The sequence below is a fragment of the Mirounga angustirostris genome, unplaced genomic scaffold (assembly GCF_029215605.1).
Source record: "Mirounga angustirostris isolate CCGP_5_RB_7025 unplaced genomic scaffold, mMirAng1.0.hap1 SCAF_8, whole genome shotgun sequence".
NCBI lineage: Eukaryota > Metazoa > Chordata > Mammalia > Carnivora > Phocidae > Mirounga > Mirounga angustirostris.
Genome location: NW_026991716.1, coordinates 33,283,065 through 33,311,021, shown reverse-complemented (window position 1 = coordinate 33,311,021; position 27,957 = coordinate 33,283,065). Strand labels below are relative to the sequence as shown.

The 27,957-nt window shown below is 45.2% G+C and overlaps 1 protein-coding gene and 1 pseudogene across 1 annotated transcript; both read left to right on the top strand.

Annotated features, from left to right (window-relative positions):
• The first annotated feature begins 9,295 nt into the window (after positions 1–9,295).
• Positions 9,296–26,924, top strand: PPIL1 (peptidylprolyl isomerase like 1). Its single transcript, XM_045866803.3, has 4 exons — positions 9,296–9,599; positions 11,426–11,580; positions 25,774–25,842; positions 26,409–26,924. The coding sequence occupies exons 1-4, from the start codon at positions 9,544–9,546 to the stop codon at positions 26,627–26,629; spliced, it is 501 nt and encodes a 166-aa protein (XP_045722759.1). The 5' UTR covers positions 9,296–9,543; the 3' UTR covers positions 26,630–26,924.
• On the top strand, positions 23,612–24,262 carry LOC135365558 (small ribosomal subunit protein uS13-like; annotated as a pseudogene).
• Positions 26,925–27,957: the final 1,033 nt, after the last annotated feature.

The following is a 27,957-nucleotide window of genomic DNA, read 5'->3' as shown; positions in this document are numbered from 1 at the left end:
TTAGGCAAATCCATTCAAGAAAGTATGCAAGTCTTGGCAACCTTAGACCACCAACTCAACTCACTCTCAGGGGTAGTCCTCCAAAATCAAAGGGTATTAAATATCCTTGCTTCTGCCCAAGGGGGTACCTGTGCATTAGTTTAGGAATAATGTTATTTTTATGTCAATCAGTCAGGGTTTATTCAAGAAGTATCAAAAGACCTCACATCTCCTATCAGGCACAACCACCACCTCCTATCCTGGGGTCTTATGTTATGAATATTTCCCTTCTTCATGGGACCTCTTCCTTTGAGTGATCCTTCTTTTGTTTTTTGGACAAGATCTTTTTCACCTTATAAAAAAGTTCCATCTCCTCTCGTGTTAGACAGGTTAACTTCAGCTCTTACTGAAACAAGGATATCAGCCCCTACCAAGTGAACATGAAAACTACCATAGCCCCTGGACCAAAGTAGTCAAATCTTCTGAGACCAGGACACAAGCCCCACTTCACCTTAACCTCATACCACCTCCTGATGGCCCGACAGATAGCAAAGACTGGGACTCTAATGAAAACACTGCCCCTGTTCAGCAGGAAGCAGCTACAGAAGCCTGACTTCCACCCTCCACCTAAAAGATTTGAGTCCCAAGTCCTTGAAGGGGGAGTGATAGAGTAGGCTGTTAGATTCAAGCTGCAGGCAAGGGCAGCCATAAAAAGGTTACATTTAGAAACTTGAGGACAAACATCCCGGTTTTGTGGTTTCCAACTTTCCAGGACTATAAGACCAAGAAAAGCAGGTGCAGAGCTTGTGCTCTCCTCTTCAACTTCTGCCCCAGGGTAACCCCAGACTTCTTATATTACATTTGCATTGAGATTTGCACACACCTCCCCGCCAGTGAGGGAAGGCAGCCAAGACCCTTCCAGTAGGAACCTTGTAGAGCAAAGTTCTCCCTCCCCACCGGTAGGAGGAGTCTCCCAAATTATCCGAGGCAGCCTCCACAAAAGACTACCTTGCCCAGGACTCATGACCCTACTTACTTAAAAGGGAAAAACTCTGGTAGCCTCGGGGCAGTCACCAACCCCAGACTTGCCCACTCCATCTTGAGTGTAATAAACTGCTTTATGCTTGCTACCTTCCTTCTCAATGTCTTTATTCCATTGCGGATCCTCATGTAAATCTTTCGTGGGGAATGCAAGAACCGAGACTTCCATTGACACAAGGCAAGCTTCTACCGGTAACAATTAGAAAAAGATGTCTTGAAGAGGAGTGGGGAATCTCTCAATACGTAAAAGAAATTAGAAATCCGTCAGAAGGGCAGTGAAATCTAGACTTTGCTGGCGCCAATCGTGTTTTGGACACTGCCGTGACGCCTGCGAAACAGGTTCAAGCAGGGTCAACCTCGCCTTGCTCGGCCCCACGGAGCCAAGGAAAGAAAAGAGGTCTTAAGGGAGTCGATCCTGGCGGGGGCGCGGAGGGGGAAGTTGCCGGGGGTACAGTCTGCGAAACACCTGAGGCTCAGGAAAAGGGTTTGCGCAGGGGCAAGGGGCTGCGCGAGGATGTCACAGACGGGCGCGGCGGTGAGGCTGTCACAGCGCGGCCTCCCCCCCTCCCGGCCTCGGGCCCCAGTCACTCACATGCGGGGCCCGCGCCCTCTCGGGCTCCTCCCGCCTCGGGGACAGCAGCCGCCGGGCGAGGAGGGTAAGCCGACAACTTCCTGCTTCCGGGCGCGCAACCCGGAAGCAACTCCCACGCCACAGGCGAGGCCGCGCGCCCTAGGGTAGCTCCTTCTTCACGCCCCGCGCTTCCGTCAGAAACAGAACCCGTGACGTTGCCGCGTGCGCCGGCGCGCGAGCAACTCCCGCGAGATCTGGAGAGCACGGGTTCTTGCTCCCCCTGGCGTCAGGTTTTTCCTGTTCGGTACATTTCGGTCCATGCCAGGGTCTGTCCTCTGGCTGCGCTTAAGGCGGGCTTCGCAGCTGGGCTGATCCATGCAACAAGCTTTTATTGAGCCCCCTACTACGTGGCGGGCAGCGTGTTAGGCATTAAGGGATGGGAGGGGGAGGGATAGGTAATGGAGGGCTTGCCCTTAAAGCCTCCGGGGGCTCGTCTAAAAGTAAGACAAGCAATCACTCAAATGAACACACAGCTCACTCATGAATATTTATTGAAGCTTACTCTGCCAGACATTACCAATACCTTTATATTCGTGAAACCAATTCAACAACCCTATCATATAAATAGTTCCTATACGGGCCAAGGGCAGGCCACCCCAAGATGGGGCACTTTGGCATGATGATTATCTTGAACTAAAAGCCATTAAACCCAGCAGTTTTAGGAAAAGCTCTCTACCTCCCCCTCAACTGCCTGCCTGTACCAGGAAGAGAGCTATTAACACAGATTCCTCTTTACCTAAGAAACTTACAGGGCAATTTTTGTTTTTCAAACATCTCACCTTCCTGCTAATAGAAGGGAGCCTTTCTCTTCTTTGTATCCCCAGACCCTTGCCCCTGTCCTCAGCTCAGGTTGTCTCATATAAGCCTCATGTTGGCTGTGTTTGGAATTGTGTGTGTGTGTGTATTCCCTGCATATATGAAACTAAATTTGATTTTCTCCTATTAATCTGTTGCAGGTCAATTTGATTCTTTGTCCAGCTGGAAGAACCTTGAAGTGCAGAGGAAATTCTTCCTTCCTGATGCCCCACATTTATCCTCATACCAACCAAGCTGAGGTTTATGGAAAGGTTAACTTGCTCAAGATTACACAAGAGTGGTGCAGTCACAATTTGAACCCCAGCTCCTTATCTTGCCCTGTCTTTAGTGCCAAGATCCTAAATACTTTCTATTAGAGATCTGCCATCAAAATATACTGGGTTCAGACTAATAAAGCTAACTACAAAGGCAGTGTGATACTGATGCAGGGATAAGCAAACTAATTAAGCAGAATAGAGAGACCAAAATGAGAACCACACATATATAGACACTTGCTTTATGACAGGGAGGTGCAACAGAGGAGTGAGGAAAGGATAATGCTTCCAATAAATAGTTCTGATAAATAAATAAATAAATAAATAGATAGTTTTTGGTCAGTTGTATATCCATATAGGAAAAAATGAAACGACTCCAATCTCACACCATACACCAAAATAAATTCTATGTGTATTATAGCTCTACATGAGAAAAACAAAACCATAAAACTTTAGAGCAGCTCTATCCAATACCATGGCCATGCAAGTGACTGTTGAGTACTTAAATGTGGCTAGTCAGAATTGAGATGTTCTATAAGAGATAAGATACAGTGGACCACATTAAAATTAGAAACCACCTCTGATCACTAAAAGACACAATTAAGAGAACCAAAAAGACAACCTATAGAATGAAAGAAACCAACAAAGAGCTTGTGTCTAGGATACATAACGAACTCTACCAATAAGAAAAAGACACCTGGACAGCCAAATAGAAGAATGAGCAGATTTGAACACAAAAAGATAATACCACAAAAGAGGATACCTAAATGGCAAATACACATGTAAAAAAAGTGTTCAACTTCACTAATCATTAGTTGTTAGGGAAATGACTATGAGATCTTGCTTCAATGGAAAAGACTAGCAACACTAAGTAAGTGTTGATGAGGAAGTAGAGCAACAGCAACTCACACACTGCTGGTGGGGATGTAAATTGCTACAGCAATTTAGGAAAACAGTCTGGTTAGCTATTAAATTATAATATATGTGTAACCTATGGCCCAGCAATTCTACTTCTATGCATATACTCCAAAAAATTCACATACAGTGCACCAAGATACATACAAAAGTATTCATAGCAGCACTATTTGTCATAGACACAATCTGGAAACATTCCAAATGCCCATTAAGAATAGAATGTATAGGGGCACGTGAGTGGCTCAGTCAGTTGAGTATCCGACTCTTGATCTCAGCTCAGGTCTTGATCTCAGGGTCATGAGTTCAGGCCCTGTATTGGGCTCCATGCTGGACATGGAGCCTACTTAAAAAAAAAAAAAAAGAAAGAAAGAAAGAAAAAGAAAAGAAAGGTTAGAATGTATAAGACATGTAGTATATTCATGCAACAGAATGCTACACAGCCACTGCATATAACAACATGGATATATCTTGCAAACATAATGTTAAGCAAAAGAAGCCAGACACACAAAAAATACTTCATGACTTCATTTGTGTAAATTTCAAAAACAGAGAAAAACAATCTATGGATTTAGAAGTCATAAAGCGGTTACCTTTGTGGGGGAAGTGGTACTGATTGGTAGGGGGAGCTTCTCTGGAGTTGGAAACATTTCTTGATTTAGTGGTGGGTTTACTTCATAATAATTAATTGAACTGTTACACATAGGATCTGTCCACTTTTCTGAATGTATTCAGAATTTAAATTTTTACTTAAAAAAAGTACTCTGGGGGTGCCTGGGTGGCTCAGTCGGTTAAGCGTCTGCCCTCAGCTCAGGTCATGATCTCAGGGTCCTGGGATGGAGCCCCACATCAGGCTCCTTGCTCAGCAGGGAGTCTGCATCTCCCACTCCCTTTGTACCCCCCACCCACTGCTCATGCTTTCTCTTTCTCTCAAATAAATAAAAAAAAATTTTTTAAAGATTTTATTTATTTATTTGTCAGAGAGAGACAGCGAGAGGGAACACAAGCAGGGGGAGTGGGAGAGGGAGAAGCAGGCTTCCTGCGGAGCAGGGAGCCTGATGCGGGGCTCGATCCCAGGACACTGGGATCATGACCTGAGCCGAAGGCAGACACTTAACGACCTGAGCCACCCAGGCACCCCTCAAATAAATAAAATCTTAAAAAAAAAAAAGTACTCTGGGGAGTCCACAGGCCCTAGAAAGCCCATTTCTTCCTGGCCTCTCCTGCCAGTCTCCATACCACAGCCTGAGTGACACTTCCAACGTACAAAATCTAATTTTGTCACTTCATATGTCCCTATTTTTCTTTTTAAAAGATTTTATTTATTTATTTGACAGAGAGAGAGACAGTGAGAGAGGGAACACAAACAGGGGGAGTGGGCGAGGAAGAAACAAGTTTGCCACCGAGCAGGGAGCCCGATGCGGGGCTCAATCCCAGGACCCTGAGATCATGACCTGAGCTGAAGGCAGCTGCTCAACAACTGAGCCACCCAGGCGCCCCTCACATGTCCCTATTGCCCTCAGAATCAAGTTCTAAGATCCTCTATGATTCCCTCACACTCAGCTCCAGGATGGCCCAAGAAACACTCTCTGGCTTCCCAAGCTCTCTATAATGTTCCAGATCTACAAAGAGGAGAAATCTCTCCTGGCTTCTGGCTAACCACCATTTTCCAGATCTCAGCTCAGGTTATCACTCCCAGGGAAATTTCTGACTACCCAAAACCAGCTCTGGAACAACAAACAGAAGTCAGGAAGTACCATGTGCTTCTTTATTACAACACTCATTCCACTCTCTTGTAGCTGTATTTGTCTGTCTCTTGTAGGATGTGAGTTGCTTTGAGGCCTGGCACAATGTCTGTGACCTGTCTTTATTTTCCTCAATGCCTAGTGGCTGGTAGGTGCTCCAGGAAAAGATTTAGGGAGAAAGTGATCTTGGAAGTGGCTGTAAGGATTCAGACATCGGAGACTGAGAATGGACATTTCAGGCATAAGACATGGGAATAAGAAGATTCAGAGGAGGGAAGATATGAGCACATTTGGAGAACCTAGAATGTTAATCTGAGTGAGGCCAAAGCTACTTATGGAAGAAGAAACAATGTTTAAAGATCAGTTTGGCATAGGCAGGAAGAACTTGAATGCTAAGACTTTGATCTGAGGGCAGTGGGGAGCCACTGAAGGTTTTTGAGCAGGGTTGTGACATGATCAGAGTTCTATTATGGCCATATAAATATGGTGGGATGGATAAAGGCTAGATTGGAAGAAGAAAAATTAACTTTGGAAAGTTCAAGGAAAAAACAACTTTGATGGTCTAGGTAAAAGGAATGGAAGAACAAGAATCAAGTCAAGGAAGATTTCCCAGGTAATAACAAATCAGAAAGGCTGCAAGGTAATAGAAAGTCTCAGGAGAGGAAGGCAGGGAAAAGGCTTGGATTTCAGCCCATATTAAATCCTGGTGGGCCTTGGAGCTGATCATTTCCTCCTGTTGGTCACTCAGAGCCCTCCGCTCTAAAACCTGGCCGATGGGAGACAGGGAAGAGACCATGAGTGTGAAAGTGCTTGGAAATCTGTAATGTGTGTGGGATTGTAGCTGAGAGAGGGTGAGGAGTCAAAGATGTGTCTGGTGACTAGGACCACAGTGACTGGGGGCATAGGAGGAGTAACTGGGGGAGAGGATAGGGAGGGAAATGATGGGTGAACATACTCATTTCTTTAGTCTTGGCTTCTATTTAGAAAAACCCTTGAGAAGGTTTCCAGGGACTAGCACTCTGTACCACAGAATGGCTTGTTTGTGGGCTGGTGCCTTAGCCCTGCCCCAGCCACTGGAGGCTCCCCTGTCCATGTTCTGGTCTGAAACAGGCACTGGGGGGAATGCTGAACTGAACTAGGACATGGTCCCAAACATGGGCTTTTAAAAATCTACTTGGAGGGGAGAGACTAAGTGACAACAATGAAAGGTGGCACAGGATTAAAAACCAAGAAGGGAGAAAGTCTACTTAGAGACAGGAAGAATAGAGAGGTTTCCTAAAGGAGTTGGGACAAAGGCTCGGGTGAGGTTTGGGAAGCATTGCAAAGAAAGGAACGGCCTGAGCAAAGGCCTCGAAGTGGGAATGCTCATGGCACATTTAAGACATGGATGAAATAGCAGGAAATCAAGCTAGGGAAGTCACTGAGGGGCCAGTGACCAAGGGCCTTCAAGCCTAGGCCAAATGTTTGGGACTTTATTTTAATAGGCAAAGGGAAACCATTTAACATTTTGTGGCAAAGAAGTGTCATACTATATCTCGGGAGGAAAGCTTTGGCTGCTGCTGCTGTGTGTGTAGGATGGGTTAGTGGGGAAAAGCCAAAAGGTAGGGAACCCTACAAGGGGGCTTCTAAAATAATCCTGATGTTAAAGGTCTGAAAGCAGTGGGAAGAGGAAGGAAGGGATACAATTTGGGTTATCTTGGGAAAAAAGAATTGACAGGTCTTGATGATGTATCACTTATATGGAGCAGAGAGAAAGAGGATGATCTTCAGTTCTCTAGCCCAAAAAATGATGTTTCTGTAAAAGTTTATAATTTTGTTTTTAATAAAGGACATTTATTCAGAAGACACATTAAGCTTAACAGAATAGATGAAGTAAATATAAGCTACTCTGAGTAATTTAATGTGGACTATTAGTTATAACTCAGAAAAGAAATCTTTGTCAATTCTTCCCTGTAGTCACCCAATGTTCTCTTGGGGACAAAAAGGCTAACAAATACTGACTCTCTTGAGGAAGGATTTTGGAATGAGACAGCAAGACACTGACTTATTCTTGTATAAAATCCCAATGCATCCTCACTGTGCCCTAAGCCTCCCAAAATATACAGTAAGGAACTACATAAGGTCCAGAGAAAGGCAACTCAAATAACAAAGGACAGAATGGACCAATGATGATCCCCCTTTCCTGTCCAGCTCAAGGGTCACAAAGAGGACATGAACACGAGACTGCAGAAGGTGTAAGATTTATTATAGCTTACATTACACAGCACTCGTCAGTTTAAAATGTCAATTTTCGGCCCATTAGTCATTCAACAAACCTGAACACCCTATTCTCAGTACTCTGCGAGAAGGGCACAGAGATGGAGGAGGCCCGGCTTGCTCACTGTCTAATTTGATCTTTATAACATTGTATACCCTTATTCCTACCTGACAACTAAAGGAACTAGGGTTGAACTGTGGTTAAACATGGAGGCTCACGGCTGGGGTACTTTGAGCAAGTTACTTAAGCTTTGTAAGGTTCAGTTTCCTTAAAGGAAAAAGGGAATAGTAATATCTACCTCGTGAGGTTTTGAAGATTAAGTGTTGTCAAAAGGTCAGAAATAGCAGAAGTAAAACCACTGCATGACAGAAATAGTAATTAGCAAAAGTTAATCATGTACAAAAAATAGTTTGCAAACTGGAACCACTCAAACTGAACGTGGGATGAGAGGTTCAGAGGTATATTGCCATGGAGCAGTTCATATTGTGAGGAGGCAGTGGCTTTTTACTCTTCAGATCAGTTAGATTATTAGAGTTTTCCTAGTGATAGGGATGGGTCACAAGTAGTTACTTCACATCCATTTTGAGAACACTTTAAGTTTCCTTTTTGATTTTCAGAGGCATTAACAAGAAGTGGCCCAAATTAAGTTTTGCTTATTTTACAGAACAAGCTGAATTAAGATTTGCTTATAGGACTAAACTGGTTTGCTTGCTCAGGAAATTTTCAAGTCTGGTCTCCATTTGTGTTTATTGATTTTAACAGTGTGAAAGTACATAATAGTGCTTAACTTGATGCCTGATATAAAGTAAGAATTCATTTAGCCATCGTTATTAACCAGTGTGCAAAGCATCTATAATATATGATTACTTACCCCATTTCCTCCTCGTCCTCCCTCTAAACTTCACAGGGACTCTGCGTCTCTTTAACCCTGAGCAAACCCTCCTAACAACCTTCTATCCCATCTTTTTTTTTTTTTTTTTAGATTTTATTTATTTATTTGAGAGAGAGAGAATGAGAGAGAGCACATGAGAAGGGGGAAGGTCAGAGGGAGAAACAGACTCCCTGCCGAGCAGGAAGCCCGATGCGGGACTCGATCCCGGGACTCCAGGATCATGACCTGAGCCGAAGGCAGTCGCTTAACCAACTGAGCCACCCAGGCGCCCCCTTCTATCCCATCTATCCCAGCCGGTCACTCTGAGCCCTGCTTGAGCCCTCATCTCTTTGATCTTCATTCTCCTTTAGCTCTCTTTCCTTCTCATTTTCTTCCTGGCCCTTCTCCTTCCTCTCTCCCAGACTCTTTGTGGAGTCTGGAGGCTCGGGTTTGCTCTATGACTATGGACAAATGAACAAGTCATTTCACTGCTGGGTCTCAGTTTTCACAACTGAACAGTGGGAACAATAATATCTACTTTACAGGGTTGCTTTGTGGAGTAGATAAGAATAAAGTGTAGTGCTACGTAAATTGTACAGGGCCTTACAAAGGTCAGAGACTGGCAACTCATTTCCATTTCCTTTCAGCTCCTTGCCCTTTTGTGGAACTAGGAAATTATCCCAACTGAAAGTTAGGATATTAACTCCAATCGGAGTGCAGATTTGCTGGTTGTTCCCGCCTTCCACGCCTAAGCGAACCAATCAGAGCGTCCGGAGAGTGTCGCGGACTCTTCACCTGGAGACCACCTCTACAATGGAGCTTGCGCTTTTCTCCGTCCTTGCAGCCAGCTTGTTCTCGCCTCGCGTCCCGGTTTCTCGGCCTTGGAAGGGAGATTCTTCTTCTTCCTCGTCTCTGCCCCCCAAGATCTTGGCATCGCAAAGGTTGAACGACGAAGACCGGAAGTGTGCGCAGCAGCGGAGGGTCCCCACGAACCGACACCGGAAGTAGCTTTGCTGCCGCATTCGGTCGGCTGCGCTATGGCGGCGATCCCCCCAGACTCCTGGCAGCCGCCCAACGTATACTTGGAGACCAGGTGAGAGGGGTCGGGCCTCTAGGGCTGGGCTGGCGGAGGCGACGCGGAGCCCGGGCTTTGCCGCGGGGCTGGGTTCCCGGTGCGCTCCCCCGGGAGCACGGCCTCCTCGTGGGCAAGCGTGCAGCGGCGGCCTTGGGGGCCGCCTGGGGGCTGAATGGGGGCCGCCACCGTCCGCGTCCGCGCTCCGCACCGGCTCGCCCTGAAACCTCAGCGACAGCTGCCCAGTTGCCCTCCTCGCACCCCGTGGTTCATTCATCTATTCATTCGACAAGCATGTGTTGATTCTACAAGCAGGCGACGTCGGGTCTGGAATCAGGATAGAGGTGCATAAGACACACTGCCTTGCATTTAGGACCTTGCAGTGTAGTGAAAGGGGCAGGTCTGTAACTACTAAAGTTGTAAGTAGTTAGTTGTATAAACAAATTACTAGGAAGGCACCGGAAGAACCGCATTTCCCCACCATCAAAGAGCGGTATCATTGAGCACCAATCAGCTAGTGCCATGCGCCTGACGTACAGCCTCTCATTTAGTTTAAGCCACTTAGCAACTCAAATCATGTAGGTGTTATTCCACTTTCTCTCCCATTTTAGCAGGGGAAATGACAGAACTTACGAATTAAATGATTTGACCAAACCCATATATCTAGTAAGGGACATTTAAATTGCCTCTTGTTTTTTGTTATGACAAATACTGGGATAAATACCCTTACACATACTGTATCCTTAGGCACATTTGTAAGTTTTGCTATAGAACACTTTAAAGTTGAAATTGCTGTCAACAGGTGTGCAGATTTCACAATTGTATAGGTATTTCCTGACTGCCATTCCAAAAATATTCCCTGTATTTAAAAAATATGCACCAGAATATAAGCTCCATGAGGGGAAAAGCACCTAGAACCGTGCCTTGCACAGAGTAGGTGTTAATCCCTGTTGAAAGTTAGTAGTGTGAAGGATGAATTGCTGGTAGAAAGGCTTTTAGAAAGCTATGTTCTAGCACATATGAGATTTATTTATTTATTTATTTATAGAATGCTTACACTGTACTTGGCACTGGGTATCCAGGCTATACAGAGTTGCCTCAATTTTCATATTCTTGGAGCTTAAAATCTAGGTGAGTGATGGAGTGGAGGGGAAGGCACCTGTCTGTATTTTACTTTTTCCTTTTCCTTAGCTGTATTTCAGGGGGAAAAGTGCTCATCCCATTTGGTAGTATAGAGATTTGAAGTAATCAGGTTTTGCATTTGTTGTGCCCCTCCTAAATACACACAAAGTGTACTTTTTTTTTTCCATTAAAATTTTTACAAATAGGTAATATATTTACAAGGTTCAAAAATACAAAAGTTTAAAAAAAGATACTCATTGAAAGCCTTCCTGCTTCCCATTTACCCAGTTTCTACCCCCACCCAGAAACTCAGGCATGTATAAATAAGTACAGATTCCTGATATGTTAATGTCCTCCTTTAAAAAAATATCAAATTAACTGCAATTTTTTTCCTAATTTAAGGGTTGGTTATATGGGTCTCCCACGATCGGTGATTTTTTTTTTTAATATATAAAGCTCATTCGAATTTTTAGTCGTCCACAATTATTTTGTTTAAAAGAAGTACCAGAAGCTCCTGTGTGTTTTACTCAAAGAAGGTATCTGTGTTTATGTTATTTACATTGTGATTGTGATGTTTTCCTTGGCCGAGCATGAAATCTGATGTGTATTACAATTTCATGAGTTAATGTAAGCTTGAAAATAAAGAGTGCTGGATCAATCCCATAATATTCCTGCTGCTGCGACCTTGTTCTTGACTGGAGCTCTACTGTCCTCTCCCCCTGCAGCATGGGGATCATTGTGCTGGAGTTATACTGGAAGCATGCTCCCAAGACCTGTAAAAATTTTGCTGAGTTGGCACGTCGAGGTTACTACAATGGCACCAAATTCCACAGGATCATCAAAGACTTCATGATCCAGGGAGGTGACCCAACAGGGACAGGTATAGTTAAGCCGACCTTGGCTGAATTCAGCAAAATAGGGAAGGCTGACAGAGGAACACGTGTAGAGGGGAAAAATCAAGAATTTGGTTTTGGTTTTGGACACATTCCATTTGAAATACTTGTCAGATCTTCAATTAGAGGTGTTGAATAAGTAAAGGGATACGAGTGTGGAGTTCATGGAAAGGTCTGGGATGGAGGTACAAATTTGGGAGTTACTGTCATTTAGCTGGGATTTATTAGTGAAATCGGTGGATGCTAACGTTAGTTTCAAAACCCCTTGCTTCTTGGTCTGCATCTTCTCTCTGATTCCTGCTCCTGCTTTTTTGCCTTTAAATAAGTTTGATATCCTCTGTGGCTGTCTTTTTTCTTAGTCCTGTTCTTCTTTGTCATTCTCAGTTCTCTGTTTATCCTTTATGACCAGAGGCATTCAATTTCTTTAATGTGTGTGGACACATGTAAAAAGTACAGTATAGGGGCGCCTGCGTGGCTCAGTCGGTAGACTTGATTTCGACTCAGGTCATGATCTCCGGGTCATGAGATTGAGCCTTGTGTGAGCTGTGCGTTCTGCGTGGAAATTCTCTGTCTCCCTCTGCCCCTCCCCCTGCTTGAGCACTCTCTCAAAATAAATAAATAAAATCTTTTTAAAAAATACAGTATATATAAGAAACTACAAAAAAGAATGCTCATAAGTATACTTCCTAAAGATTTCTAACCACTATTAGTGATTAATTATCCCTGCAACATTCCCACTTCTTAGAAACGACTAATGTTAACTGTTGGTGGCCATTATTCTAGACATTTTTCTTTTCAGATACCTATTCAAAAGGATGGATGGATAGATGGACGAATGGATAACTAGCTAAATGGAAATAATTTTAAGAGAATAGGCTGTGTCATGCATGCTATTTTTTTAAAACAAAAAAAATTTTAATTTTATATATATAACCAAAAAATTGATTTCCTGCTATGTAAGGTGAGGCAATTAGTACTTAAATTTCTACCCATTCCTATTGTTTAGGAAAAACTCCATTTTTCCTGCCTTCTGTGTTGGGAAAAACTTAGATCTTCCCTTCTGTGTTTTTCTCCTGCATGTCACCTTTACTACTCACACAGATCACTTTGCTTCTAACCCTCCTGGTCACCAAATGTATGGGGGTTTACCCCCCACAAGCAATTCTGTGACACCAAGTGAGTGTCTTACTATTATATCTAACTAGAGATAGCATCAGATCCCACAGGTTAAGGCCCAGTCCCACAAGATTGCCCCTTGCCCCACTTCAGTCCCAAGCCTAGGTTATCACATGTTCCAATAACCCCCCCCCTTAATTTGCCAGAGCAGCTCACAGAACTCGTGGAAACAGTTTACCAGTTTACTAAGGGATATGGTAAAGGATACAGATGAACAATCAGATGAAGAGATGAATAAGGTAAGGTTTGTGAGGGTCCTGAGGGCAGGAGCTTCTGTTCCTGTGGATTTGGGTGCATCATCTTCCTGGAAGGGATGTGTTTGCCCACCTGGAAGCTCTCTGAACCTTGTACTCTTGGGATTTTTGAGCAGGCTTCTTCATGTAGGCATGATCAATCATTACCTCCATTTCCAGCTCCTCTCCTCTCTCTGGAGAAGCAGGGGTGGGGAATGGGGGACCTGGTGGGGACTGAAAATTCCAAGCTTTTAATCATGGCTTGGTCTTTCTGGTGACCAGTCCTCATCCAGGAGCCATTCAGGACCCCACCTGTCTCCTTAAAACAAAAGATGCTCCTAGTGTTCTTATCACTTAGGAATTTAAAAAGGTTTTAGAAGCCCTGTTTCAAGGACAGGTCAAAGACCAAATATTAGGGGCGCCTGGGTCGCTCAGTTGGTTAAGCGTCTGCCTTTGGCTCAGCTCATGATCCCAGGGTCCTGGAATTGAGCCCCGCATTGGTCTCCCTGCTCAGCAGGGAGCCTGCTTCTCCCTCTCCCATTCCCCCTGCTTGTGTTCCCTCTCTCGCTGTCTCTCTCTCTCTGTCAAGTAAATAAATAAAATCTTAAAAAAAAAAAAAAAGACCAAATATTAGAACAACAGATTCTCCTAGTGTTATCACTTAGGAAATTACAAGAGTTTTAGGAGCTCTGTACCGTGAGTACCGTGAACCAGGGATAGGTATATAGATATATGTAGATATATCCATATATCCATGTATCTTCTATTACCTCACACCTATACTCCCTCCCTCACTCTCAGTTTTTGTCATTAGTTTAATTTTTCCTTGTCAGAGTACATTTTCTACTCTGTGCTTGATTCCCTCAGCTACAGTATGGGTTCTGCATTTCGGAGGGTTCAGTGCCCACCACTAGACTTTTCTGTTCCCAAGTGTTGGAGGGCAGACCTTCTTATTGAATGGTTTGTATTGCAAGGGCTAGGGGGTGTTATATTTTGTAACTCAATCATGTTTGAGAATTTGAAAAAGACCATGATTGGGTCTACTGTTCTTGGGCCACACTCGTCCCCTCAGATCGGTTTAGCCAGTTCTGCTCTGTTGCCTTCTGGTTTTAAGCGTGGCTTTGGGAAATACTGAGGCCAGATTTACTCCTTCCTTCAGCTCAGGGGAAAATGTTTTGATTTGTATTTTTGAATATTTTCTCTGTTACTTGCTCTGATTTTCTATTTCAGGAAACTAGTTATTCTCTTGTTTCATGACCTCTGCCTTCCATATCTATTACATTTCTTTTGAGTGTGTGAGATGATGTTTTTCTATTTTTTCCCCGCATCCACTGAGATAATGTCAGACCTTTACTCTGTGCGTTATTCAACTTTCAATCATGTCTGTTCTGTTCTTTACTGCTCTAATTGATTCATTAGCTCCGTATTGGTGTCATGGGGCTCTCAATCTGTTTCCTTAGTCTGCAATCTTTTCACCTTATTCTGTTGATTTGTTATCTTGTCTTTGAGCTCTTGTTGTATTGGATTCTTATTTCTGTTGAAGCATCTCTAGCTTGAGACAGTTGCAGAGAAGCCCTTCTTGGACTGTGTTTTTCTCCCAGACCGAGTTCCTGAGGTGTTGTTTTGTTTTGTTTTGTTTTTGTTTGTCTTACATGCTTTCTTTTTCTCCTTCCAGTTGTGGTAATATGTTTGCACAGTTCCTGTGCCATATCTTTTCATCTCACCCATGCCTACTGTCAGCACTGATGCTGTCCGTACCTTTTATTTGCTCAGATACGGTATAAGTGGATTCTCTTTGTCATTGTCCCCACCCTTGTGGGACCATTTGTTCTCCCTAGTCCAGATGCTAGGTTGCTTTCTCTTTATTTTATTCCAGCCTGATGAGGTGGTAGGAGAGCTAATGTAGAGTGCACCTTATGGGAGGACTAGCCTCTGTTCTGTTTTCCCAGCCTCTGTTAAAGTCCTGCCCATGGGTCCCCTCCACCAGTCAGTGGTATCCCTCTCCCCCAACCCAGGAGTCCCCTGAGAATAGCTGTAGCGGAGGCAAAAGATTCTCCTACCCTTTTTCATTCATAGCTGGGTCTCTATAACAAGACAGATTGATGAGAGAAAAGAATACAAATTTGTTTGCTGGGCGACTGGGTGGCTCAGTTGGTTAAGCAACTGCCTTCGGCTCAGGTCATGATCCCAGGGTCCTGGGATCGAGTCCCGCATCGGGCTCCCTGCTCTGCGGGGAGCCTGCTTCTCCCTCTCCCACTCCCCCTGCTTGTGTTCCCTCTCTCACTGTGTCTCTCTCTGTCAAATAAATAAATAAAATCTTTAAAAAAAAAAACAAAAACAAATTTGTTTGCTGTAAGTTTTTTTTTTTTTTTTTAAGAATTTATTTGTGAGAGAGAGAGAGAAAAAGAGCACAAGCAGGGGGGGAGGGACAGAAGGAGAGGGAGAAGCAGACTCCCTGCTGAGCAGGGAGCCCGATGCCGGGACTCAATCCCGGGACCCTGGGATCATGACCCAGGCCGAAGGCAGATACTTAATCGACTGAGCTATCCAGGCGCCCCTGTTTGCTGTAAGTTTTGATGACACCACGGCCTTGATAAAAAAAATGAAGACCTGAAGAATAGGTTATACCTGAGTGTTTTTGTGCTAGGTTTGACGAACAGTGGAAATTTGTGGGAAAATGTGATAGGACGAAGGGGGTCTGAGCTAAATGTAGTAAACTGGGGAAAACAGCAAGGCCTGTTCTTTCAGATTCCTCTGGGGGTCCTTCTGTCTTAGAGATGAGATGTTCTTTTCCTGCAGGTATAGGGACGGCCCCTCTCACGTGAGGGTCTTAGGACCTACTTCAGGGGAAGGTCAGAATGTCCTTTTTTTTAAAAAAGATTTTATTTCTTTATTTGACAGAGAGAGACACAGCGAGAGAGGGAACACAAGCAGGGGGAGTGGGAGAGGGAGAAGCAGGCTTCCCACCGAGCAGGGAGCCTGATGCGGGGCTCGATCCCAGGACCCTGGGATCATGGCCCGAGCCAAAGGCAGACGCCCAACCGACTGAGCCACCCAGGCGGCCCCGAATGTCCTTCTTGTACCTGATGTTTCTCAAATTCCTTCAACTTGAAATTCAGTATGCCAAAGCACCATATTTTGGGGTAGTTTGTCCTGAACCCCATCATGGCCCAGTGCTCCCCCCCTCCTCCCAAAGTGCCAGGTGCTGGTGGCCTGTCATGTTGCTCCCAAGTGCCTCTGGTATGCACAGGCTTCTGCCATTAGGGGCTTCTCTTTAACTTTTTCAGGGTTGCTAGCCCACCCACCCTTCTATTGGCTTCTTAGAATTGGAGAGTATTTGTAAGAATCCTCTGGGTTACAATTCTTCTTTCCTGATTACTACTTTTAGAGAGTGCAGGCAGAAGAATCGCTCATTTCTTTCCTTGGTAACTCTTTTCAGAATTTTTGTAATAAGTTTGTTTCCTTTTTATTTGGTTGATGCTGGTGAATTTGGGGCTTGGAAACAAATGGAATTTTGTGTGTGTGTTTCATCGGGTATTAGGGGAGGCAGGGGCCAATCCTGCTTCACTCCACTTTTTTTAAGATTTATTTATTTTAGAGAGGGAGAGAGAGAGAGTGTTCGCGCTTGGGGTGGGGAGGGGCACAGAGAGAGGGAGAGAAGCAGACCCCATGCTGATCACAGAGCCCGTGGGGCTGGATCCCAGGACCCTGAGATCATGACGTGAGCAGAAATCAAGAGTCTTTATTAATTAATTAATTAGCAAGAGAGAGAGAGAGAAACAGCATGAGAGGGGAGAGGGTCAGAGGGAGAAGCAGGCTCCCCGCTGAGCCGGGAGCCCGATGTGGGACTCGATCCCAGCACTCTGGGATCATGACCTGAGCCAAAGGCAGTCGCTTAACCAACTGAGCCACCCAGGCGCCCAGAAATCAAGAGTCTTAACTCTTAACTGACTGAGCCACCCAGGCGCCCCTTCAATCCACTTCTTTATCTGAAAGTGTCCTGTAAACACTTTGATGTACTTCTTTCCTGTCTTCTTCCTCTTTCTTGTTGTGAGATAAAATTTTAATTCATAACACCTAAGACCCTCACGTGAGTAGTAAATGAGCTGATGTTTGTAAAATGGTGACTACAGACTAATAGCTGAGCTGAGAGAGTCCATGATGAGTGTACAAGAATTGGAAGTGACTCCAATCTGAGTTGCTCATGTCAGAGCTTCCCTATATTTCTATAATCGGTTTGCAATCCTTCATAATGTCACATTTCCATGAAGCAATTTTAATGAAATTGAATCACTCAGAAGATTTCCAAGTAATTGCATCCAGCCTCAAGTACAGTGAATGATTGAGCCGGCAGGTCTGTGGTAGAAGGTAGACAAGAGTTAGGCCCTCCTGGGTCACTGATGTGAACTGCTCCCTGATTAGGTAACACGTTTTTTGCCATACATCTCAGATGAGCAGCATGAGGCGTCCTGGGCTCATCAGCAAGCCAGTGTACTGTTTCTGTCCCCAGCTGTCCCTCAGTCTGGCTACTCTGCGACGGTTCTTTCCATGGTTTTTTCTCATACACCTTTGCCAGGTGTTTTCTCAATTCGAATATCTTTGACTTCCTGCTGGATTTTAAAGTATTTTCCCTCTTAAATTTCTCTTCTTGTAATAACTATATGCCGGCTTTTTCCTTAGCTGTTGGAATCTCTTTTTATCTGCTTCTACTAACTTCTTCCCTTTCTCTCCTCCCTATAAGACGTGGCATCCTGTCAAGCCTTTCCTTTTGCTCTTCATGCTCTGTACTTAACCTCTCAGTGCTCACCAGCTGGCGTGATTGCAGTGATTAATTACGTGCTGATTATGCTGTGCATCACCCTCCCTCTGACTTCACGTCTCCTCTTGGTAGCCCCAGGAACACCTGAGATTTAACGTGTTGAACAGCAAGCTCATTGTTAATTTTATTCATTTGATGAATATTTGCTAAGAGTCTGCTGGGTATCCTGTGCTATTCTAAGTCCCGTGAAGAGACTTAAGCATTAGAAGCCAAGGCATTTTCTTTTCCTTGCAGTGCTCCCTTCTCTGCCAGGAAGACAAGATAGTTCTAATAAGAAATAACTAGAGAGTAATAATATAATATGCAAGTGTACAATTATACTCTGGATCACGTATATAACAGAGATTGGAATAACTCTTGGGAGGACAGGGAAGGGCATTTTAGATTTAGGAAGAAGAAAGAGTACAGAGCAGAGGCATAAGTGACAGAGACCTGTCAAGGGTGAAAGAGAGCCCAGCACCCCCCATGTCGTGTCTCACATGCTGGACCGGCTCTGTGACATAATCTAGCCACCTCTCCGTGTCCAGGACAAATGTCTATGGTGTGATTTCTAAGGTTCCTGAACTGCATGTTTAGGGGACAGTTAAGGGGACAATTGGGGACAGAGTGCACAGAGTAGTTAGAGATAGCACGGTGCCTAAGATCAGACCAGTTTATGAAGACGCCCAGACAGGAGTTTAGGTTTGATCTAACATCATTCTGGAACCATTTTGGGTTCCATAGTTTCTTGAGTCTGGGATAAGAGAAATACGTGAGGAAATTTAATTCAGCGGTAGTATATGGCAAGGTCACTTAGCGTGGGGTGAACAGCCCGGGTCGTAGAGCCCGGTGGGCTTGGGGTTGAATCTTAGCTTCACACAAACACTTATTAAATGTAGACGAGTTACGTGAGCCTTCTTAGCTATAAATGCGGAGTGTGGTTTGGTTGTATGCACCTCATGGAGTTGTTGTGAGTAGTAAATGAGCTGATGTTTGTAAAATGGTGACTACAGGCTTGACACAAAATAGGATCTTAAAAAGATGTCATTTATTATTTATTTTGGTTGTTAACTTATCTAACAAGTCTTTTGGACTCCTGCCATATTCCAGGCATTGTTCTAAGAGCTGGGGAGGTAGAATAGTGAAGAAGAAAGCCCTTGTGAAGCTCACATTCTAGTGGGTGAGACAGTTAACAACTAAGTACGTGATATACTATCCGGTCAGGACAAATGATACGGAAAAAATACTGTATAAGCAGGGGTTCTCAACCTTGGCACTATTGACATTCTGGGCTGGATAATTCTTTGCTGTAGAGGGCTGTCTATGCACTGTAGGATGTTTAGCTGCGTCCCTGACCTCGCCGTGCTGGATGCCAGTAGAACCCCTCAGTGTGACAACTAAAAATGTCTCCACACATTGTCCAGTGTCCCTAAGGAGCAAAGTCACCCTCCGTTGAGAACCCCTGGGATAGAGAGTGAGGAAGGTGCTATTTTGGATAGTGTGATTAGGGAAGACCTCTCTGATAAGGTGGCATTTGAGCAGAGCTCTGAATAAAGTGAAGTAGTGAGGCTGAGAGTGTCATGGGCAAGGACACTCCAGGGGGGAATAGCAATCAGAGGCCTTAGACCAGAGTGTGCTTGGCAAGAAACAGCACAGACCAGTGTGGCTGGAGTGGGTGAGTGAGGGGAAGAATGGTAGGAGATGACTTTGAGGATAGCAGAGCACCGGGTCATGGAGTCTAATAAGTTGTCGTGAAGACTTTGGATATTGTCCTAAGTGTAATGAAATGTCACTGGAGGATTTTGAGCAGAGGACTGCCATGATAAGGCTTGTTTTAAAAGGATCCCCCTGGCTTCCATGTGCAGAATCAACTGGTGTGGAAAGGAGACCAGGCTGGAAGCAAGGAGACCAATTGGAAGCTTTCGTTGTTGTCAAAGCCAGAGTTTTTTTGTATTGGTTCTGGTCCTCTGGGAAGCAGATGCAAAGACAGAGTTAGACATTCAGGACACTGATTGGGATAACACCTGTGAAAGTTAAAGGGGCAAGGGAGCAGGGGTTGGAAGGAGAGGTCTTCAGACATCAGTGCAGGTCTGATCCATGAAAGGAGAGGGGGCAGAGGGAAAGGAGCCAGTAGAGAAAAGGAGCCACCAGTAAGGCAGGATCTCAAGAGCGATGATGTCAGCTGTCAGATCCTGCTCATGGAGCAGGCAAGGTGAGGCCTGAGGATTGACCATTGGATTTAATGACTTGGTGGTCACTCATGACCTTGACGAGAGCCAGGTCAGTGGAGTGCTGAGGGTAAAAGTCTGAATGGAGAGGGAACGTTCAGAGGCAGGAGAGGAAACCAAGACACCAAGTGCTGACAGCTTTTTTTGAGGAGTTTTTCTGTGAAGGGATGCAGAGACACAAGGGGATACTTGGAGATGGAGCTTTGTGTTTCTTTTTTAAGACAGGAAATATTAATACCACTTTTTTTTTTTTAATGCTGATAGGAATGATCCACTAGAAAGAAAACTTGATACAGGACCGGGAGGAACTGTAGTTGCAAAATTCCTTAAAGGTGATGGGATTGTAGTGGTGGGATAGTCCAATGAGCAGGGTATTCGTACAATGTATCAATAAGGGAAGAAGGACAGCAAATCGGAGGACATGTAGGAAGGGAAGTGGATTCCGTGGTGAGAGCCTGTGGAGGTCAGAACTCTGCCTTTTTGTCAGTGAAATAAGAAGCAGGGTTACACTCACGGAGCACGGAGCAGAGAGGGAGGGATGGAGGTTTGCCCACAGAGGAACTGCCGTAAATCAGGGCAGGCCAGCCCCCAGGATGAACTGATAACTGCCTACAGTTCCCTTTCCCGGAAAGTGCCCAGGTTATCTGAGTGCACGGAAACCATGTAGTGGAAAATATGAAGCCAACGCAGTATTATCAGTGATGCTGAGCTCCCTTTATCTCCTAACAAGCCTGTGAGGCAAGTACTACTGCTATTCCTACTTTTCCGACAAGGAAACTGAGGCTTGGAGAGGATAAGTATCTTGCTTAAGGCCACACAGCCAGTAAGTGGTGGAGTTGGGACGGAAATCTGGATCTCTCTGGCCCCAGAGGCAAGTGAGGAAGAGAGCACTCCTAAGACGGACGTGCAAAGCTTCTTGGAGAAACGTAGCTTTCCCACGGTAGATCGGGTATCTGGCATTTGCCCTGGTAATCCAACAGCAGCTCTGCCAATTAGTTCCCCCTAGCAGAAGACTCTGTTAGGAATGGATTGTATCAATTTGGGATGCTTTTGGCTACAAGTAACAGAAGGAAGAGAGCTTTTGTTTTTCTCACGTAACAAAATGTCTGAAGGTAAGTGTAGGCCTTGGTTCAGCTGCCCCCCCAGAGCTGTCAGGGACCCAGGCTTACTATGTCCTTCCATTCCACCACTGTTAGTGTGTTGGCCTTTGATCTCAAACTTGTCTTATGGTTGCAAGATGGCTGCTGCTGCTCCTGACATCACCTCTGCTTTCAAAGGAGGAAGATAGGGAAAGAGGTGAGGGTGAAAGACAGCAGGAGTGTGTTTGTCCCTCTTTATCAGGAAAGCTGTAATTTTCCCAGAAACTCTACTCAGCAGGCTTCTGTTTGTATCAGTAAGTCAGAAGTGGGTCATCTGACCACCCCTAGCTGCAAAAGGAACTGGTCAGTACCTGCCTTCCTTGTCTCTGAAGTTGAGGCAGGCCATGGAGAAGGGGTTAGAGAAGGGGTTAGAAGTGCTCAGAGGACAGCTAACCTGCAGTTAGATGCTCTCTTGCCAGAAGAGAGGTTTTTGATTGGTTTGGTCAGTGGCCTTCTGGTGTCGGGTGCCCCAGGCGGAGCTTTCACCTGGGCCTCCTGATGGGTCATTGGCCCACCTGTGGCCTCTTTGGGGCTGGATATTAAGCCATGGTCCCATGAGCTGTGGCATGGGAGTGGTGGGGATAAGTAGCACTAAGTATGGTAATCTTTGTGTGAGAAACCACTCTGCATGTCTTAGGGGCCACTCCAGTTCGTTGTGAGGTTTCTACAGGCAATGAGCAGGAAGAAGAGACATCAGAGGAGAATGGGGGATAAGGGAAGATTTTTTTTTTTAAAGAGCAGAAGCACAGATCATAAAAAGATGAAGGAATTTCAGCTGCAAAAAATTCTGTGCGTAAGACCCCAAAAAGAGTGAAAAAAAGTCCACTGGAAGAAAGTATTTGCAAAAGCATTCACTGACCAAGGACTAGTATCCAGAATACGAATCCTAATATATATAAATGTCAAACCACTCAGTAGGTAAGTGGCTGTTGCCAGATGAGGAAGGGTAAAGAGCCAGTAAACATGAAACTCTGCACACCTTCAAGGAAATGCAGGTTAAGACACAAGCAATCTGACACCTCTCGGCCTGACAAATGTTAGAAAGTCTGGCTGGAGGACCTAGAGCAGTAAGAGTGAGCACTGTGGATAGGGGTGCACATTGGGGCCACTTCTGGCAAGATATTCGAGGACATGTGGTAATGGGGAAATACTCAAACTGATCCTGCCTGTCTGCCGTGAGGTGTAGCCCCTGAGCGTCTGCGCGTGTTTCTGGGAGACAGTACAAGAATGGTTACTGCAGCATGGTTTGTAAAAGCAAAGACATACAGAAAGGATCCTAAATATCCCGTCAGCATGAGAAAAGAGAAGATTGGTGTTATAATTGTGTGGTGGAATGAATGCTGCAGAGAGCTGCATGGAACCAAATGCATAAATATCACTTACACAGAGAAGCTCGTTGCAGAAGAATCCAAGGGGTATAATAGCATTTACATAACCCTAAAAACATGCAGAGCAACAATACATTTTTTTAGGGATGCACACATAGGTGGTAGAAAGGAAAATGCATGGAAGTGACAAACTCCTCGTCACCATAGTGGTTCCCCGAGGGCAAAATGTGAGTCTTTGACACCCATTGTTAGCTGAGGGGAGGGGGGAGGGGGGCGCGGAGTGCACGGGGTGCGGACACGGGGTCTTGGACTGGATTAGTCACCCTGTTTCCTGAGGGGAAGGTGCAGTTGTTCGTCACGTTCTTTGTCTCTTTTGTATGTGTGAAACACTAAGTACGTAGACTGAATGTTAAAAACAGGACAGAAGAGTAAAAGAACTTTCCGGGTACAGAGTTCAGAAACCAGACCAGTGCCTGGCTCCTGTTGCACCTGCCCGCACAGCGAAGTTTTGACTGCGAACCTCCCAGATGGTCGGCTTTGTATGTGATCGTTGGCATCTGTGTAGCCTGCTCTGCACCAGCAAACTCTTTGATCACTGCTGTCCCCTCCCGTCTCTCCCCTGTTCCACATGCCCAAAGGAATGTTTTGATTGGAATGATTTGTCTTTCTGACATTTTGTTGCAAACCCTACTGGGTTGAATTAGGTTCTGAAACTGTAACATATTATGTAGAAATGGTGCTGTAGAGACCCCAGACTAGTTGCAGCTGGTCCACCTTTGCCTAGTGAGTACAGAGGGGCCTCTGTGCTCTTCCCTCTCATCACTTGATGACTGAAAACCCCTGGCTTCATCTCTGACTCTTGACTGGCTCATCCCTTAGCCTTCTTGTTTGCGGTGCCGTTTACGTGACGGCTTTCAGTTCCTAGAGGACAGGGCCCCTGAGGTTTCATCCTGGCGGCCCCCAGCTTGCAGGGTCACACTTCCAAGGCTCAGCCCGCGATGGACAGCCACTACTGAACTTCATCCTCCACTCGCTCACCCAAGCCCCAGACTTAGGGCTTGACCACGCTTTGCCCCCTCAGCCTTCTCTTCATTTTCAGCCCTAGCACTCCCACTCACCATCCCCTCCACCCCCAACCTCAGGCAGGAACCTTGACTCCCTAGTCAGAGAGAATGTATTGGTCCCATAATTGCTGTTTAAAAGTATGTTGGCAGCTCTTCCACAGGAGGCCTACACGCCGCCGCTGGGGCCGCCGCCATGTCTCTAGTGATCCCTGAGAAGTTCCAGCACATTTTGCAAGTACTCAACACCAGTATCGATGGGCGGCGAAAAATAGCCTTTACCATCACTGCAGTTAAGGGTGTGTGGCGAAGATATGCTCATGTGGTGTGGAGGAGGGCAGACCTCGATCTCGCCAGAAGGACCGGAGAGCTCACTGAGGATGAGGTGGAACGTGTGATCACCATTATGAGAATCCTCACCAGTATAAGATCCCAGACTGGCTTTTGAACAGACAAAAGGACATGAAGGATGGAAAGTATAGCCAGGTCTTGGCCAGTGGTCTGGACAACAAACTTCGTGAAGACCTGGAGAGACTGAAGAAGATTAGGGCCCACAGAGGGCTGCGCCACTTCTGGGGACTTCGTGTCTGAGGCCAGCACACCAAGACCCCAGGGCGCTGTGGCCACACCGTGGGTGTGTCCAAGAAGAAATAAATCTGTAGGCCTTGTCTGTTAATAAAATAGTTTATACACCTAAAAAAACAAAGTATGCTGGCAGGTTGGAATTTTGGGAATGAATTTTTAAAAGGTTCGGTAGCTGGGTACTTTTCCAGGAGGATAGGTAGCTTGGGCCAAGCGGGAGATTTCTCTGAGTCTGTTAGGATTCACCCCCATTCCTCTTTGCATGAGAAGTGTTTTCTTCCAACTGAGCCATCCTGGCACCCCTTCGAAGTGTTTTCTTCCAGGGGTTCCTGGGTCGCTCAGTTGGTTAAGCATCTGCCTTTGGCTCAGGTCATTATCTATCCCAGGGTCAGTCTTTAAAAAAAAAAAAAAAAAAAAAGAAGTGTCTTCTTCCAGAACCAGGGGCTGTGACAGGCTCTCTTTGGTGGAACGTCCTAAAAGTTGATGCAAGGGATTTTCACCTGGGAGGGCCTGGGGGAGAGGGGGACATGGTGCTTTAACGTCCTACTTTCATAGCAGGCTGTAGAAGGAGGCTAGCTCCCTGTGTCTGGGCTGTTTTCTGGCTGCCAGGCAAGCAGAGTAAGCTGATAAATGCAATTTTCACTTTGTTCCAGGCTGTTTTGTCATCTTGGAGAAACCAAAGTAGTTCAACAAGTCATATTTATTTTACTAAATAATTGATTAGGAGAGTTGCCTCCTATTAGGACCTTTTTTTCCACTGGGAAAACTATATTTATTATATCATTTTGCTCTAAGAACAGAACCTGGGTGCACAGTACCACACTCTTGTGGACATAGTATAAATAGCATGTGGTGGTGATGTTGCTAGCAGATCATTCCTAATCCCATGTTTCTTTATAATAGCCTTTGATATACTACCTCTCCTGTCAATGGACTCTGCCTGCTATAATATTATTCCTTTCTGCCACATTGCCACTTTCCACCATCTCTCTTCTCCTTAAGCTGGGTATTTTTGACCAACATGAATGTTATTTTCCTTCATTGCCGTCAAGGACAGCAAATAGGTTTTAATTCTTGTGCCATCTCTAATCCATTAAAAATGGCTGCTTGGAGTTCCGAGTTGGTAGGATACAGATCGAAGCTCAGCAGGGAGGAATGCCGATTGGTTAGCAATGTCTGTGATGGGCACAGGGTTAAGGCTTGGGGCACTCCTGTCTAAAATACTCCTTAAAAAGTTAAAAATTAAGAAATCTCTTAATATATCAAATTAAAAATGGTAGTTATCTGTAGATGGTTAGATTCTAGGGGACTTTAATGTTCTTTTGAGAATGTTCTATACTTTCTGCATATTTGACAGTGAACGTGTATTACTTTAATACCCAGGGAAAAACACTTTTAGTGTTATTTTGAAAGGAAACATCTTACCTGAATGAAACCAGGGATTTGAATGTGCTGTGTCAGTGCTTCATTCTGCTGCTGGGCTCTGTAGTTGCGATATGCTTAGCAGGGGGCTAGGCGTGCTCACTGCTTTTTCCTTTCCTGAACTCCAAAAAATCTTTTGACCCTGAGCCATAATTCTTGCTGTGAGTAGAGCATGGGACTGATACACTGGTCTCTCGTCTTCTAATCTGGCAGGTCGGGGTGGTGCATCTATCTATGGCAAGCAGTTTGAGGATGAACTTCATCCAGATCTGAAATTCACGGGTAAGTATATAATCTGGCAGCACGGGTGGCAGCGAGTGGATTTGAAAAGCTCACTCTTGGCTGTGATTCCGGGTGCATGCCTGACGCCGTGGCAGGGTGCCACGGAGCTGACCAGCTGCGGCGCCACAAAGAGCCCTGGTGGGTTAGAGAGAGTGACGGACACCTCTCTCTCCTGCATAATTCACAGTGCTGGTCTGAGTGTTCTAGACTATGATTGTTGAATGTTGCTGTTGCAAACTATAGGAAAGCGAAAGCTTCCTCAAAGAAGCCGAGAGACCTTGCTGGGATTTTGCGAGGCGTCGGGAACGCGGTCCAGCGGTTAGTGGGGATCATCATGGATAGAGAAGCTGGGGAGTAGGCGAAGAGTAGGAAGGCGGTTGTTGGGGTAGGGCGGTGACGGCCTTTGTGTAAAGGCGGGGAGCCTGCCCTCGGTGGGGGGCAAGAGGGAAGAGTGTTTGGGTTACATGGTTGACGATGGAGGCCAGAATAAAGTCTGGGATGGTGGAAGACGCACCCAGCTGGAGCTTTGGGGGTTATTTGTACTCTTTCTTCATTTTTCCCACTAGGGGCTGGAATTCTCGCCATGGCCAATGCGGGGCCAGACACCAACGGCAGCCAGTTTTTCGTGACCCTAGCCCCCACCCAGTGGCTCGATGGCAAGCATACCATTTTTGGCCGAGTGTGCCAGGGTATAGGAATGGTGAATCGAGTAGGAATGGTGGAAACAAACCCCCAGGACCGCCCTGTGGACGATGTGAAGATCATTAAGGCGTACCCTTCTGGGTAGGCTTGCTGCTGCCCTGCGCTCACCCAGATCTTCGGAGATGGCCCCAGTGAACCAGCTTCCAGATGACCTAGAAGGACACGTACTTAAACTCCATTTTGGCCTTGCAAGTCACAGAGCTCAGGAGACCTGGGGGCTTGGGTGAGTTAGAGATGGAAGTATATTTTAAGAGGATGCTTCTTTTCTCTTCCCCCGGTGCCTAGGTTGACAGAGCATTTGCAGAAATGCTCGTAAATGATCATTTACGGGGAACCGCTCATTGCAAGTGAGCATACTGCCCCTCCTGGCGTGTGTCTGTGCTGATACACTTGGAACAAAATGAGGCCGACTCTGTCATTCCATAGAGCCTGACCAAACTTCTTCCTGCAGAGATTTATATTCTGGCCTACACCGCAGTCTTCAGTGGCTGACAGCCACAGAATTCAAAACCAAGTAGTGTCTATCAGCCTTCCTAACTCTGCACACCCTATTTCAGTCTCCTACATTTGTTCTTCCGGGAATGTATGCATCTCTATATATATTTTCCCTCTCAAAATCAGAACATCAACACTGCTGTTTCTGACACTTAGACATCCCACGCAAAGCCACATTGAATTTTTGCCAAATGAAAAATGCATCCAGCAATCAAGTTTCTAAGAAAGTGTCAAGTGGGGAATGATAATATGTAATAATCAAGAAAGGAATTTATTAAAAGGAAGCAGAAACATTGACCATTTTTTCCCCAGGAAGGAGTAGAAATCTGTAGTGAGCCATAAAGACAGACTATGAATTCTCCTGAAAAAGCAGTATTGTCATAAAGGAGAGGCACCACTTAAGTTTTTTTAACCTAAGACTAGAGAAACTAGTTACGAGATTTTATATGTTTTTTAAGTCTTTCTGATTTTTTTTTTTTAATGGGGTAAAGAGAAAGGAACATCTATGTAATACATAGAAACTTCCCAAATAAAATGCCACTGATGGTTGACATTGCTGCTGTGGTCTGATTTTAAATACTACATGAAGTTTTATTAAAGATTTTTTTAAATTTATTTGACAGAGAGAGACAGCGAGAGAGGGAACACAAGCAAGGGGAGTGGGAGAGGGAGAAGTAGGCTCTCTGCCGAGCAGGAAGCCCGATGTGGGGCTCGATCCCAGGACCCTGGGATTATGACCTGAGCCAAAGGCAGACGCTTAACGACTGAGCCACCCAGGTGCCCCCTACATGAAGTTTTAATAGTCATTTTAACCTGTAAACCCTCTCAAGTAGTGTTGCAGGGCTCAGCTTCAAGATTTCACATTTTAGGTTTGTGCATCTCCAGTGGACTTCTATTCAAGAGCAGGTCTGACTTTAA

What these genes read in the sequence shown, in the direction of transcription:
- PPIL1 (XM_045866803.3), top strand. Translation starts at nt 9,544, where the DNA reads ATGGCGGCGATCCCCCCAGACTCCTGGCAGCCGCCCAACGTATACTTG. An exon ending in AGGTGACCCAACAGGGACAG is followed by an intron (nt 11,581 to 25,773) that starts GTATAGTTAAGC and finishes CTAATCTGGCAG; the next exon opens with GTCGGGGTGGTGCATCTATC. An exon ending in TCCAGATCTGAAATTCACGG is followed by an intron (nt 25,843 to 26,408) that starts GTAAGTATATAA and finishes TTTTCCCACTAG; the next exon opens with GGGCTGGAATTCTCGCCATG.